Below are 15513 nucleotides of genomic sequence, written 5' to 3'. Positions count from 1 at the left end.
CCTTCCTTCCTTCCTTCCTTCCTTCCTTCCTTCCTTCCTTCCTTCCTTCCTTCCTTCCTTCCTTCCTTCATTTTCCTCTTCCTTCCTTCATGTGTCCATGTTTTCATGCTTCCTTCCTTCCTTTCCTCTCATTTTTTCCATCCTTCCTGTATACTCTTCCTTCTTTCTTTTTGTTTTTCCTTCCTCTTTTTGTCCATGTTTCCTTCCTTCCATCCTTCCTCCTTCCCTTCTCCAAGTATCTCCTCTGAATTCTGTATTTATATTTTTAAATATAAATACAGATAAAACTGAAATTTTTAGTCAGGAGAAAATTATTGACATAAAAGGTTTAATATTAGACACCTTTGTTTTATCAGCTGGATTCCTCCCTCTGATCTGTGTTTTGTTTTTATTTAATTTTTCAAAGATCACATCTTTTTGTGCTTTGCTCCGTCGCTGGTGGCGGCCGCCTGCGTGGCGGCGTCGCGCCTCATCCTCCATCTTTCCCCCAGCTGGCCGGCCCGCCTGCAGCGCCTCACCGGCTATGCCTGGGAGAATCTCACACCCTGCGCGGAGAAACTGCTCATGTGAGAGAGGCCAAGACAAAGTAGTGAATAAATGAAAACATACGAGAGTTTCCATTGAAAATTTGAGCGGTGAAGGATTAATTTGTATTCTGCAGGCTCACCTGAGCAGGAGTTCACATCCTGATGGAAATTAACTTGGGATATTTTTAACTCCTTATGTAGAGAAACCGTTGGGGAAAAGTATACGCAGAAAACAGAAAATTTACCCGTTATCTAAAGAAAACCATCGGAAAATGAATTTGTTATCTCGAGAAAACTATCGAGAGAATGTACTGGTGGAAAAAGTGAAATTACCTCGTTATCTAAAGAGAAAATGTTTTTACAAAAAATGGGAAGTTAACTTGTTATCTCGAGAAAACCTTAGGAAAAGAGTATTTGTGGAAAACTGGAAAATTTACTAGTTCTCTTGAAAATCATCTGGAATTTTAATAGTTAGCTCAAGAAAACAATCAGAAAATGAATTTATCTTGAAAACTATGAGGAAGAAGTATATGAAGAAAACAAAAAAAATTACTAGTTTTCTTCAGAAAACCAGGAAAAACATAATTTCTTTATTTCAAGAAAACCCTCGAGGTTTGGGGATAAAAGTATATGTGGAAAATGGGAAATTAACTCGTCTAGAAAATAATCTGGAAAATGTTTATACCAAAAAGTGAAAATTAACTTATAGCGAGATAACCATGGGAAATGAATTTATTTATTTTGAGAAAACCTTCAGGAAAAGAGTTTCTTGAAAACTTAAAATGTACTTTTTATCTTAAAAACAGTCTGGAGAATAACTTATTTAGAGAAACTATTGGGAAAAAGTATAAACTGAAAAAGGGAAGTTAACTCATTATCTCTAGAAACGTTATCTCTAAATAAAGAAAATTAATTTCTTCATTTCGAGAAAACCTTCATGAAAAAGTATATGTGGACAACAGGAAATTTACTCCTTCTCTCAAGAAAACCATTGGGAAATGAATTTATCTCCAGAAAATTATCTGGAAGAAATGTATGCAGAAAATGTCCTTTCTCAGCTTCTGTAGTTTATACAAAATTAAACTACTCACTCAAGGATTTTATTTATGCAGTTAAAGGATTATAAATATGACATTGTTTTTTTCCAGTGCACATGACAGTGATGTGAAAGAGGCCAATAAGCAGCAGTGCCTTCAGCAGCAGCAGAGCCAGGCGCTGCTCCACAGCTCAGGCCAGCCAGCCGCTGCGTCGCAGTTCCTGCAGCTGCCCTCCATGCAGTTCCCTCAGAACGCCCTGCAGGCAGGCCCGGCCGCCGGCCACAGGTCTGCACCCTACCTGCAGGGCCCCGCCGGCCCCCAGCAGAGCGACACACAAGCCTCCGCCGCCTGTCTGGACCCGAAGCCCGGCGTTCCCAGCCGGGCTTACCCAGTCAGCATGCACTACAGCTACCAGGCGCCGTGCTTCGACAGATGATCGTCATTTTGGTGGAGAGCCAGACGCCATCGTTTGAACGTACAGAATGTTGTTTTTAATTCCCAGAGACTTGATAAGATTTATGCAGCACTTTGAGCCGTTCAGTGTGCAATACATGAGGATGTTTCTTTTCTTAATGTTTGAGATACAGAGTGAATGTCAATGCGCTGTTTTGCACCAATCTCTGCTAGACCAAAAAGCTTTGTGTTCATTTTATGCCAACCTGAAGTATTAATTACCCTGTGTTGAAAGTTAAGACAGCAGGAGCCAAAAGGGGGGATTTTTGTCAAAGTTTGTGGTTTAACTTAAGAGTTTTTGTTGCGTTGTTCTTATTTTAATTTTTTCTTCTCTAGTTGTTAGGGCAAATGTCAAGAACGAAGATGGTAGATGCTGCAGCACGTGAAAATTATCCCCCGAGTTTCAGTCAGCTTCTACAGTCCTTTTAAATAAAACGCAAACCTGTGTTGATGATGATCCAATTCGGGGGGGAAACATTACAACTTGAAATTCTGTCGGTTTCACTGTATAAAAATCCTTAAAAATGGATGACTGCAACACTGAGTCTGTTTCTTTATTTCCAAAAATAAAAAAACTAAAATCAAGCAAACAAAGTAGATTGATATTTATTATAGATCCAAAACTTGAAAGTTTTTTTTTTTACAATGGTGTATTGGGGCCATTGTAGATGGAATAAAGGGAGAAAATGTCTGCCAATAATTTTGATTAATCAGAAATTTTCTTAAAAAACTTTGAAAACTTATAGAAAAAGTTTTAAAGAAAATGTTAGACATTTGAAGTTAAAATAAAAGTTTTTTGTAGAAAATTTCTGATATTCATATAAAAATTACATTTTTTCTTGCAAATGTTCTTGTTTTTCTAGAAAATATGAGTTTTTCTGAAATTATCTGCATGTTTATTAAACAAACATGGGGGGGGGGGGGGGGGAAATAAAGCATGGTTGTTTTTTCCTACCACCTAAAATTTCCAATAACGTAACAAATGTGGAAAGTAATGCGAAACCTGCATGTTTTGCATGCGAGGTGATGTTACAGCTGACAGCCAGCAGAGGGCAGCATCTGTCTTGTCTGTTTGCTAAGAAATCTTCCTCGTCAGCTCAGACGTAAAAATGAGAAATAAAAAAACTCAACCTTCCGTCTTCTTAATCATTCTGCAGATTTTCCTGAGAAAAATGTCAGAATATATTTCTTTGGAACTTCTCAAAAGAAACTTCAGCTTGAAGACGTAAAAAAAGACCGATAATTTAAAGTTCAGCTAAAGCAAATATATTTGCTTTTCTTTAAGGCGTGAACCACACGCTGTCATTTTTTTCAAACTCTTAGTCAGTTTGTTTTTGAATAGACTGCTTATTTCTGAATGAAAATCTCAAAGGGGACTGAACTGAAATGACTTCCCGTCACTAAAACAATGTGGTGAGTAAAAACCTCTAATGGGTTTCTGGTTCCTCCACGTTATAATGGGATGGAGTTTCCTGTGCAGAGAAAAGCAGAAGGAAGCAGATTTAACGCATTGCTTTACCATATTTACCCTCTATATTTGGTTTTGTACAGTTTTAGAGTACCCAAAAATGATGCTTTAGTGCGAGCAGCACTACTTCAAAATATTTTTACTCAAGTACAAAACATGTTTCATTCAGTGGGTAGAAAATCCAGAATTTTTACTTAATGAAGAGTAAGTAAAATTTCTACTTCATAATAAAATTACTCGAGTAAAAACAAAAAGTACAGTGTAGTAAAAAATACTCCTAAAAGTTTTTGTTTTTGTTTTTTTTTTTTTCTCCTGGGGTGTAAATATGAAGTGACGGGCTGGGCGTTGATAGGTGGGCTGGGCTTAGCTGGCGTTGCTAAGTGACGGGTTGGGCTTAGCTGGCGTTGCTAGGTGACGGGCTGGGCTTGGCTGTTGCTAAGTCACGGGCTAAGCTTGGCTGGCGTTGCTAGGTAACGGCGCCAATAGAACTAGCACTTTTTCATCAATATTAAGGAGTTATTTACTTAAAACAAGCCTCTATACATTACTATAAAGTTACTTGTAAGTTAGTTTTGGCTTATTTCAAGTATAGTGAGATATTTGCACTACACTGGACCAAAAATACTTGGTAAGAGTTTTTGTTTTTGCATTGTCTGAAGTTAGAAGGCCTTCTTATCTAATCTTTAGCTTCCTCCATTGATTCTTTGTTGGGTTCATGTCAGGACTCTGGCTGGGCCGTTCCAAATCGTTAATTTGTTTTCCAGTCAGAACAAAACCAAGTCAGCAAAAATACAATACGGCGACATTTTTAATAAAAGTCAGGTGGTATCTAAGGAAAAACAGAAAATGGGTCAACTTTTGCTCTATTAGTAGGGAAACTTAACCAAAAATATGGTCAGGAAAAAACAAAACATCCTTTTTTTGAGTTTCCAGATCTAAATGCTACAGAAACCCTGTAAATATCAAGAACAGAGGAGGAATAGTTTGTATGCTTCAACCTTGTGAAACGATTAGGTTTAAGTCCTGCAAAAATTTATCAAAATGTTAAACTTTGACCTGAAATATAAATATATTGTGATCACCAGATAATTACCAGAGAAGATTCAGGAGTGAGGAAGAAGAAAAAAAATAACGACAGTCAGTGACTTCCTCTTAATTTTTTATTTCTGCCCCATTGTTCTGTGTGGAAAAACCCAGCAGCCCACTCACCCATCTGTTTCTCTGCGTGAGCAAAAACAACCAGAGCTTTTTTAACTAAATCTATAATAACATGAGTCCTGCATGGTTGTGTCTTTCATTATCAGCAAAAAATAAAACCCAGAAAATATTTTTCTGGTTTCAACTCTGAACCCACAAAACAGGAGGCCATGGTGGCATGAACTTTAAAGAGAAAAAACAAAACACACTCTTAGGTCAAATATGAACAAAAAAAATGACCAGAACAATAATATAAAAAATATATTGAAATAAATCAAAATATAATAATTGCCTGTATTCTCCTTGTTTTCCCTGATTTAATCTCAGAACAAGAATCAGAAAGGTTTCTACTTGGTTATATGATAAATATCAGACAAAAATGTAAATAGATACAAGTAGCAGCTTTCAAGTAATGATTCATTTTATCTAGGGGAAAAAAGGAATCAAAACCCAAACTATGGTTGCCTGTCATGTTAAATTACCACATTGTTGGTTTAGTCTTTGCTTTAATTTCACTATTTTCAGAAAGACTTAATTAGAATAGCTGACAACATGAAGCAGCAATAAAGATCTTAAAGCAACATGTCGTATCCAGAGCTAAAGAATGGAAAAAATCAAAACATAAACAATATATCAGTTTGTTTTTATACCTTGCTTAGTTTATGGCTGCTATAAAAGAATTACAAAAACAACAAAATTTTAGATTTGTTCTTTTTGAGTGGATGTCGGAGGTCAGATGGAAACAAAAATTAAAATCAAAGTATATTAGAAAATAATTATTTCACGTGTGAAATATTTATTTAATGCCGTCACTGACTTTATGTTTTCTCTGTTTTTAACTCGTTCTGATTGCTTGTGTAGAATTTCTGTGTATATTTGTTTTTGTTCTCTTACTATATTCTTTTTGACTGACTTGATTGAATTCATGTGAATTTTATTCAGCTGACACAAAACCTTGAGATGCCACTAATTATGAATTGGTCCTACATAAATAAGCTGCAATGCATTTAACTAAATTAGACTGAAGAGACACAGAATGAAAAAACACAAATCTGTTTGTGACTGTGGTGTTTAAAAGAGTGTCACAAAAAGTTTGATAACAAATCAAAAATACAAAAAAGGACACATTTGGAGTAGATGAAATTAAATAGTATTTACTGACATTTACATGTGTGGACACATGCTGTTTTAATCCAAACTACCCTGCCCTGAGCTCATTTTAGAGATTGCATAACAATGTTTCATAAGCAAAAATGCCGAATACAGACAGGATGTTCGTAATGTGATAAAATCCTTTCAGACCGCAGGAACTCTGTTCTGTTGGACTGAATGTTCCTGCAGTGAATCTTAATACTTCGGAGGATTTGCAGATCTGAAACTGCAGCTAAAAGGACTGAAACCAAGAAAAGCCTGGTTGACATGGCAACAATTTGAAAACACTCACATCATGAAGAGGAAAAACGTTCAAAGTGTTGCCTTTGGGAGAGCTCAAACAGAGAAATTGACAGAATTGTAAAAGGTGGCTAAAAATAGTTTTGCTGCAAAAGAAACTGTAAATGCTTTCCACATATTCAGCTGATGCGAAATATCATAATCATATCACAGATTTAGGGAAAACAATAAGTATATTTTAAAATAATTATAAATTCTGTTGATGTCTTCTAATATTAAACTCTAAAATATCATTTTAACTCATTAAATTGTATAAAACCAAAAAGTGCAGCTTCTGTTCACTGAATTTATTTAACTAGTTTTGCTAAAAATATGTAAAGCAGAACAAGAAAAACAATAGTTCCTTAACAAAAACAAATAAATTTGTAAAGACGATTTTTAAAAAAATCAAAAATATATGCTCCAAAGACATAAAAAGGATTTCTCTGTTCTGTGGACTACAATGGAATATCTGTAAAATAAATAAAATTATTGACATTATCTCTATTTGACTCTTATAAATAAAAGTGTCTTCAGTCAGAGGATTCCTTAAATTTGCTGTAAATACAGACTGTTAAAGGTGGGTAAAATCTTAAATTGGTCAGCATCTACAACAACTCTTAGAAGAAAAATTCACAATATGAGTTAAAGCAACTTTTAGATTCCATCTGGGAATAATAAAGCATATTTGATTTTGAAATAAATGTGAAATACAAAAGGCTTTCTGAAAAGGTTTCTGAGAAGTCCCCTTATATGATGTCAGACGGATGTGTACACGGATGCTTATTCATCGGTGGTTAGATTTTATCTTGAATTTATGACGATTTATCAAAGAAAAAAATATCTAGAAAAGTACAAAGAAAAAATGACTTGTCCAAAAGGTGAACTACATATTAGTGAGTTTACAGAAAAAACATGGCTGGTCGTTTTAAATTATTTCAGGACCATGGCCAGTTCAAGTCTTAACAGGTAGGCATTTCAGTAAATGTTTTAAAAGAGCGTGATTTAAAAATATATACATATATAATAAATATTGTTAATTTAAAGTAATTTTTATGTCATATAATGATGGCTATTTGTAATTATACATACACAAAAACTGCTAACGCAGTTTTGTAGCGAATGCATGCGTGGAGAGTGGAAACGTACACGGTGCTCCACGCTTAGGAAGAAAAAAGTATGAAGTGTTTTCTTTCTCTTTTTGACATATATTCTTTTCTTCTTTTAACACGCATTCTGATTGGCTCTCCCAAACGCTTGTAGCCAATCAGCCCTCGCCTGCCATGGAGGAAGGAATAAATGCAAGATGGCTCCTCATATAAAAACAGTCTTCTTGGTCGTCCTCAGTGTGCAACAAAATAACTCTCTAATCCTTATTAGGTTAAAATATTTATCCGCGACGAGTTCTGAAGGATAAACTGAGCTTTTGCTTGGCGACGTTAGGCTGTATTTTGTGGAAATATAAAGTATAAGGACAGCAGGGACGGCTTTGAAGACATGGTTGTGAGAGCTCCGAGTCTTCGTGAACCGTTGGGCTGCTGAGGATCGCACAGCCCCAGCAGGGCCTTAGTTAGCAGCTAACTAGCTAATGACTTCGCCCACTATCCTCTACCGTTTTGGAACCCTCAAAGAAAAGAAGGAATACAACCAATGCTGAATGTGGGAAGTTGAAGCTCCTGTAACAAATGATCATGGCTGTATCAAGGTAAGTTGTCCCTGTACCGCATCTGTTATGTTCGACCGAGTTTTCTTAACAATTAGCTAGCAGGTGTGCTAACGCTTGCTAGCTTTAAATTGGCAGCGGAATAGCGTGGCGATGGCCGACTAAACCGGTACTCTTGTTACCTCAATTTGGTTCCAAACGATTTGATCACTTTACTGAAGTTCACAACTGGTGGCAAACGTTTATTGGACTTGATTTCTATCCTGACGTGGGTTTATGTTGTTTAGTATTACAAGAACTGTTGTTATGAAGTTGGGTGATTAAATGGGATTTGCAAACGCAGCACACGCTCATTAATTAATTTATCCCCACATTTGTAACCGAAGGGTTGTTATACGACGTATTTAAAAACTAATCTAAGCCCATTTAATGGTGACGTTGTGTTACAGTTGCCTAACTTGTTCTGGTTTAAGTATTCATCTCTATTTATTTTTTTTTTTTTATTGTACTCTTTTGCATATGACAGAAGTAAAAGTATCTACCTATAGAAAACGATATGTGCACTGTGGAGCACCAAAGCTGTTATAACCTGTTTAAATCCACTGTGTTACTGCTGTACATTTGCAGTAGTGTGTGTGCTGGCAGCATTTCTAAAAGCACTGCATATTTAAACAACCTATATCTGGGGAAAAAACACAATATTATAACTTTTGATAGATCTTCTTACTTAAGAATTAGACATTTTGGTAGAAAGTATTTCATAAATTAGCCTTTTTTAAATTGATCTTGATGTGCTGTTTTAGAGCTACAATCAATGTCTTAGCTCAAAGGTTTATTAATGTAGAGAAATTGGGGGTTTTCTGCCTTCAAATGTAAAAGTCTTCATTCAATTTTTAGAGCAAAGACTAAATTAATTGTGGAACAGAGTTAAAAAAAATAATCCAGTTTTAATAGAAACTGTAGCATGGATCTTACGTTTCTCATTTTATTTGTATATCTTAAAATGAACTTTGCAATTTCAAAATATTTCTAATCCTTGATTTGTTTTAGTTTTCCTCTAGTATTAATATCTGTGTACTTTTGGTTGATATAATGCATTCTAGTCATCTTCATTTGAATTAAACACAATTTACTTGCATCAAAACTATGCAAATAGAAATTGGATGAGAAAAGGATAATATATGTAATTTTACTAAAACTGTAACCTGCTACAGGAAAATAAAAATCTGTTTTAGGAAGTAATAATCACCAGGGAAGCATCAGCGAAGTCACAAACTCGCTGATGGAACATGCATGTTTGCAGCCTTTAACGGTTTATTGATCTGGATTCTTATCTTGCTAACTTCTCCTAGACTTGACCGTTTGTTTATCTTGCTCGACACTGGAACCACCCCAGTAACCAGGAAGGCAGCAGCCCAGCAGCTTGGAGAAGTGGTGAAACTTCACCCACATGAACTCAACAACCTCCTGTCAAAGGTGAGGATTTTCTAATTCATATGTAGATAAACTGGTAATCTGGTGACTACAGGATGTGTTTTTCAATATTGTGCAATCCTCCTCAGCAGATTAGAGTTTTTGCCATCATCTCTCTATGGCTGATGTAATTACAGTTCCTTTTGAAAGTATCAGTATGACTTGAACTTGTTCATATTTTTGTTATGTTAAAACCACAAACTGCACTAAGATTTTAAGGAATAGACCAACACAAAGTAGAGGATAGTTGAAGTGGAAGAGGGGGAAAAATATATCGCTAAAAAAATGTAGAAAGTGTCGGGTTTTTATATGTAGATCTTAAAATTGTTGCCCATCAACAGCTAAAGCTCAGACCACTAGATTTAGAGCATCTGTAATCATCAGTTTTTCAAATTTTGCAATAGTTTCTCAATTTTCAGCATTTCAACTACGTTTGATACTAAGAAAATTACTCAATAGCATATCCTTTAACATTTTTTGAAGGCTTACTGGCAGAAACATGCAGAATTAGAATATGAAAATATTTTTAGCTTGTGTGCAATTTAAAAATATCACTTTCCTGTTTGTCAGAACAGAAAACAAACACTGTATGTGTCCTGGTAGGTTTTTATTTGTCCAGTATGTCCATCTTTAGGTGATGGAATGACCTTTTCAAAATGTTATATTTTGTTTTGTAACCTAATTCTGCTTTAAGCTGCTTCACAGCTTTATCCTTAAGCTGTCTGCTGTGTTCCCGGGTCTTCATGATGCCGTTTGTTCACTAATGTTCTCAAACAAACCGCTAAAGTCTCCGTAGAACAGCCGGATATATCCAGAGATTAAATTACACTCTCTTACTGATTAGGTAACTTCTGGAGGCGATTGGTTGCACAAAATTTTGTGGTCTCAGGATGAGGGCGGGCAGAAAGCAACACCACACTTTTTTTTTTTACTTCTTATTTAAACAGTATGTAATTTTGATTACATTTCATAATTATGCACCACTTTTTAAATGCTTCTTATTGCAACTGTTGCAGATATGTTGGCTAACAAGCTAAAATCCCAATAAAATAGATTTTAATCTGTTATTTTTAACTAGAAAAAGTGTAAAAAAAAATGTGTGTAGCAAGACACTGTACATGCTTTTTATGTTGGTACTAAATTAATTTAAATTATTGTCCCAAGGTGCTTACCTATCTACGGAGTCCCAGCTGGGACACTCGAATTGCAGCCGGCCAAGCTGTGGAGGCCATTGTGAAAAATATTCCTGAGTGGAACCCGGCTCCGAAGCCAAAGGAAGGTGAGAATTCAACCATATGATTCAGAATAACACCATTTGATTTTCATACACGTAGTTAATGCACGTCACGGTAACCAATGGTGTAGTTGGAAAATGGTGGTGCAGCAGTACAGCCAGTTTGTTGATCACAAATTTAATTTGTTTGAGTCTTATGTGGCCTTCGAGACTCCAAATTACATCAATAAGTCACAAATCTGCAAAACTCACACAAAATCAACAGATTCTCACATTTTTACAGATTTTTACTGCAAATTTCTCTCAAAATTGGCCAGAAACTTTGGGTCTAAGTCTCAACCTCACTTGATGTCAAGTCATAGTCTGTGATCGATGCGGCACAGACTATGACTGTGCTGTATCGATGTGTGTTTAACATCACACATTAGCGCGAATGTTGTAAAGATTCCTTAAACGTATTTCTAAAATAGCACCACAAAATCTGTGATTTGGATTGGGAAAAACACAAAAAGTCACAAAATCCCAGATGGACTGACCAGTGTGAAAAGATGTTCAATTATATTATTTAATTTAAAGAAACTCTTACTGAATGCTGAAACAAACAGCTACTTATTGATATTTTAACAGTTTACTGGGTTTTATCAATGCATTCTGTCACAACCGGCCCTTTAGGAGCATTCAGATTTTTGATTTGGCCCAAAATGAAAATGAGTTCAACACCCCTGCTATACAACAAACCGTTTGTCATTTCCAAAGCGTTAATCTAAACATTTCCAGGTGTTTATGAAGCCGTTGTCGTTTCTGGACTCTTTGCTTCCCTCTAGAGTCCCGTGACGACCTGTCTCCGGAGGACTCGTCCTGTGACCGGTTAAATTTTTACCATTTTGACATCTCCCGCCTGCTCAGGCATGGAGCGTCGCTGCTCGGATCCGCAGGAGCCGAGTTTGAGCTGCAGGAAGACAAAACTGGTTTGTACAAACATGTTGGTAACTGCTCTGAGTTTCATGTGCCGTTTTCATCTTGGTTTTCCTTTCCTAAAGCCACGCCTGTCCTGTTTTTCCTTTTTTAATCTTAATCTTAAACATTTGTTTTCTGAAATGCGACACCATTCCTGTAGAGAAAACGATCGTTTTTTATGTCAGTGACCAACCAGACCCTCTGCTGCGTTTGAATGTGATTTGAATAGGAAAAGCTGCTCCTATCTCGTACCGAACCTTTTGCTTTTCCTTCTTGTCTGCTGGTCGTTTCGGGTTTTTTTGCTTTTTTTATGTGTCCTGTTTGACAGTGTCACTAAATTGTTTAGTGACACCGTCACTAAACAATTTATCTTCAATTTATCTTCAGATAAACAATTTATCTTCAGATAAACAATTTATCTTCAGATAAACAATTTATCTTCAGGTGGAGCGTTACAGCTTTCACTATGATTCAGCAGTGCTGCATTAATACAAAGATAATGATTTATTATAAAGCAATTTATGACTTTTATATTTACACATTGCCTAAAGGGTTTTGTGTTCCTGTCACAATAACCAATTTTGTTATTGTTCCAGAAATTATTGCAATAAATGATACAATTGTCATTTTTTTGATCATTTTCAAGTAATACATTGATAATGGCATAAAAATACAAATTGGCTCTCTTCTCTTTAATTTTGCACTCAACACTGGAACTGGAGGATATTTGAAATAAAACACAACAACCAAAAACAATAAATAAAACAAAAATAAAAACAGGAAACTGAAACCATAAAAAAATATTTTGTCTCTAAACAAAATTACATCAGAGTGGAAATGATCAAGTACATTTTTATCACGTGATTGATTAATTGCGTATTGCGACAGGCTAAGTTTAAATGTGTATTTCTATATTTTTTCTTCAAACTATTGATTTTCATTCAAAGCTTTTGTCAACATGTTAAATTTAAACTTTAAGTAAATTAAATAATAATAAAAAAGATGCTCTGTAATGGGGGAAAAACAGAAAGTTGGGAAAAAAAGGAGAGAAGAGTTTAATTTTGTTCAGTCATCTACCGTTTCCTTTGGATCACATTTCCTGTAGAAAACCTTCAGGTAGACATTAACTGCATCCATGGTGTTCCTTCTGAACGATCCATTGTTCGCACACCAACAGTCTCATCGTCTCTTTAAAATCTGTCAGGTGAGATGGATCCTAAGGAACGTCTGGCTCGTCAGAGGAAGCTGCTCCAGAAGAAGCTGGGTCTGGATATGGGAGCTGCGATAGGAATGGACACAGACGAGCTGTTCAATGACGAGGACCTGGACTATTCCTGCCATCCCAGCGCCTTTAAAGCTCAAGGATCCAGAGCTACAGCTGGCTGCAGCTCCCGCAACCACGTGGTCAGTGTTTGGGTCAAATGTAGATCATTTGACCCATTTGGAACCTTCACATAGAATGCTTTTTAATTATTTTATTTATTGGTCAACTACACTGCAGGTCATACTGTTAATTCTGCAGTGAGTTCTTAATAAAACTGTCTTGGAGTTAATCTTCTTAATGGCTCAGAACAAGAATTGGTTTTTGGAAAATGATAGAACCTCTCAGCTTCTGCGTTCACAATGAACTCCTTTTGTGCGTCAGAAACAGTCCGACGCTTCAAGTTCGACTCTTGTGCACTTTGTATACAGACACTCGACATTTTGCTAAAGACTCGTCAAAATCTCACCAGGCAGCAATAAAGAATCTGTCTTTTCACACAACAGACCAAGAAAACTCTTTTCATCTGACTTCTCAGTCCTCCTGCTTTCAGGACTTGGACTCTGGTGTCAGGTTTCCCCCTGACAAAGAACAAACCCAAAAGTTTGCAGCTGGAGAAGCAAGTAGCTTCTCCAGCTGCATTTTTGTCCCTTGGCATACGTGTCCCTCAAACTCTTCCACTGTCTCCTGAAAATTTTGTCTAAATTAATGTCTATTCATCGTTTTTGCTGGACAGATTTGTATATCTCAAATGAGGGGAAATATTTTCAAATGGTAAAAGTTCTAAGTTACTTTACATTCCAACTTCCTCGCTGATCCTCTTCCAAGCAAGGTCTTTTCTATTCCCGTTTCTGCAGTCATATCTTGATTATAGGACGAGACAATTGGTTTATCCTCCATAGATTTTTTTGTTTTTGTTTTTCTGAGGTCCCGTCGGAAAATGCACCGCTACGCCACATAGCAGATTCTTTCTGATTGGTTGACGCTCCGTGTTGAGCAGCGAAACTTCAGATTTTCCAACTTCAGCTCAGGACACTCGAAGCTCTTCAAATCGCACAGCGCTAGACGCCTGAAATGCGCCTTGTGATGCCATTCCTGAAAATTGCAGAAACAGTATTGAGATTGTAATTAACTCAAATTTCTCCAGAAACTTGGCTTTATTTTTTTTTTTATCACACAATGTCTCCTACGTGAGCGTTGAGGGCATTTGGTTTCCATCCAACCAGCCAAATATATTATTGATATGCAAAGCAGGAATACCTGACACTGGAAATACTGTATGAAATGTTTATTTCAAGCTGCTCTTTAAGGTCGAGATATATTATCTGTTTGAGTCCATGTGATGATTTTGCCATCAGGGCATTTTTTCTAATTTTATGTGCTGCTAACTTGCATATTTTCAAAGTCAGTTTTTACCAGCTGTTTCTATATTTACTCATTATTTACTTTCTCACACATGATGAAAATATAGTGGGCCTCCTGCATCCGCAGGAGTTGAGGACTTAAATCTGCTTAAATCTGTCCATTTTAATCATTCAAGCATCAAATATACCATAATATGCATTAATGTGCGCAATGGAAATCATCTTAGCTCTACAGCCGAAGATAAATCCAGTTTTCCTCATCTCTGCCAGCCAATAGTTTGGCAAGTAGCTTCTCCAGCTGCATTTTCTTTCAAATAATTTTGATTTTCTTTACCAAATAAATCCATGAATAGTTTTCAGTAAAGAATTTGGAGTTTCAATTAAGAGAAGAAAGCAGGTGTCTGCTGTGTTTCTTTTAAACTTGGTCATCTTTACCAGCATTTTTTATTTTTTTAGTAGAGCAACATAAACATTAAACCACCCATAATATCAGTGGTGCATAATTCGGTTGTAAACCAGTCATGAAATCATTGTTCTTTTATCGTTTTCTGCTTATGTTCTAACATCCAGCACATTTTTTGTTTTGTTTTCTGTGGGGGTTTCAGACTATTCAAGCTGCTGAATTGATCGACTCGGAGTTCCGGCCCGGCATGAGCAGCCGTCAGAAAAACAAAGCCAAAAGATTGGCTAAACTCGTGGCAAAACAAAAATCCAGAGACGTGGATCCTAACGAGAAGAGGTGGGATTAGCCGCACATTCATGCTTCTGTTCTGTTGATCCACAACACACCTCTGTGGGTGTATTTCATTTAAGATTTTACCCAGCTGGTGATGAGCGTCTGTACTACTTTATTCAATGTTAGCAATGACAGCGTAGAAGGTGAACCTGAGGAGAAACGGAGGAAAACGACCAACGTCGTAATCGACCAGCCGGCAACAGAACATAAGGTCTTAATTGACAACGTTCCAGACAACTCTGGTGTTTTAGAGGAGGTATGAAAGGATAAACACCTTTATGAATCCTAACTCTTTACTCTAAATGTGACGTTTAAATACTTTGTTTTCAGTCACACGAGTGGCCGTTGGAGAGCTTCTGTGAAGAGCTTTGTAACGACCTCTTCAACCCGTCGTGGGAGGTAAAGTTTGAAAAAGTTTTAACATGTAGAAAGTTAGTATGTTGTGTGATAAAAATGGTCAAATGGAAGGAAAGTGATGCAGTGTTTTATATTTAGTTTCCTTTACTCTAATTAAAGTAGAACCGGTTATCTGCAGCTTTTTGGAGAATATCACTGAGCATGAAAACATCAGATGAGCAAAATCAACATCTTTCAGCTTCATGCAAAACTCACATGTAAAACATGTTTTTTTGTTTTTCTTCAGAGTAGTTCAGTTGATGTCTGAATATTCTTTATATGGGACTACACTTATCATTTTTTACATTTATGCAAA

General features: G+C 36.3%; 2 protein-coding genes across 3 annotated transcripts in view; both read left to right on the top strand.

The window, feature by feature from the left end:
• Window positions 1-2555, top strand: part of ccnj (cyclin J) — an 11670-nt gene extending 9115 nt beyond the window's left edge. For both annotated transcript variants that reach the window (XM_015058232.1, XM_015058231.1), the window contains 2 exons: window positions 407-566; window positions 1676-2555. In XM_015058232.1, coding sequence (XP_014913718.1) covers window positions 407-566; window positions 1676-2000 — 485 coding nt within the window. In that variant the 3' untranslated portion in view covers window positions 2001-2555. The remainder of the gene's footprint in view (window positions 1-406; window positions 567-1675) is intronic.
• A 5243-nt stretch (window positions 2556-7798) lies between these two features.
• The window catches only part of btaf1 (BTAF1 RNA polymerase II, B-TFIID transcription factor-associated), a 29351-nt gene continuing 21636 nt past the window's right edge, over window positions 7799-15513 (top strand). Inside the window, exons 1-8 of the mRNA XM_015058233.1 lie at window positions 7799-7818; window positions 9129-9252; window positions 10414-10528; window positions 11308-11451; window positions 12645-12844; window positions 14671-14804; window positions 14928-15057; window positions 15132-15200. Coding sequence (XP_014913719.1) covers window positions 7799-7818; window positions 9129-9252; window positions 10414-10528; window positions 11308-11451; window positions 12645-12844; window positions 14671-14804; window positions 14928-15057; window positions 15132-15200 — 936 coding nt within the window. The remainder of the gene's footprint in view (window positions 7819-9128; window positions 9253-10413; window positions 10529-11307; window positions 11452-12644; window positions 12845-14670; window positions 14805-14927; window positions 15058-15131; window positions 15201-15513) is intronic.

This window comes from Poecilia latipinna, unplaced genomic scaffold (assembly GCF_001443285.1).
Source record: "Poecilia latipinna isolate Pla-1442-1.1 unplaced genomic scaffold, P_latipinna-1.0 Scaffold1525, whole genome shotgun sequence".
NCBI lineage: Eukaryota > Metazoa > Chordata > Actinopteri > Cyprinodontiformes > Poeciliidae > Poecilia > Poecilia latipinna.
Note: the sequence above shows the minus strand (reverse complement) of the source record. Positions and strands in the feature narration are given on the sequence as shown.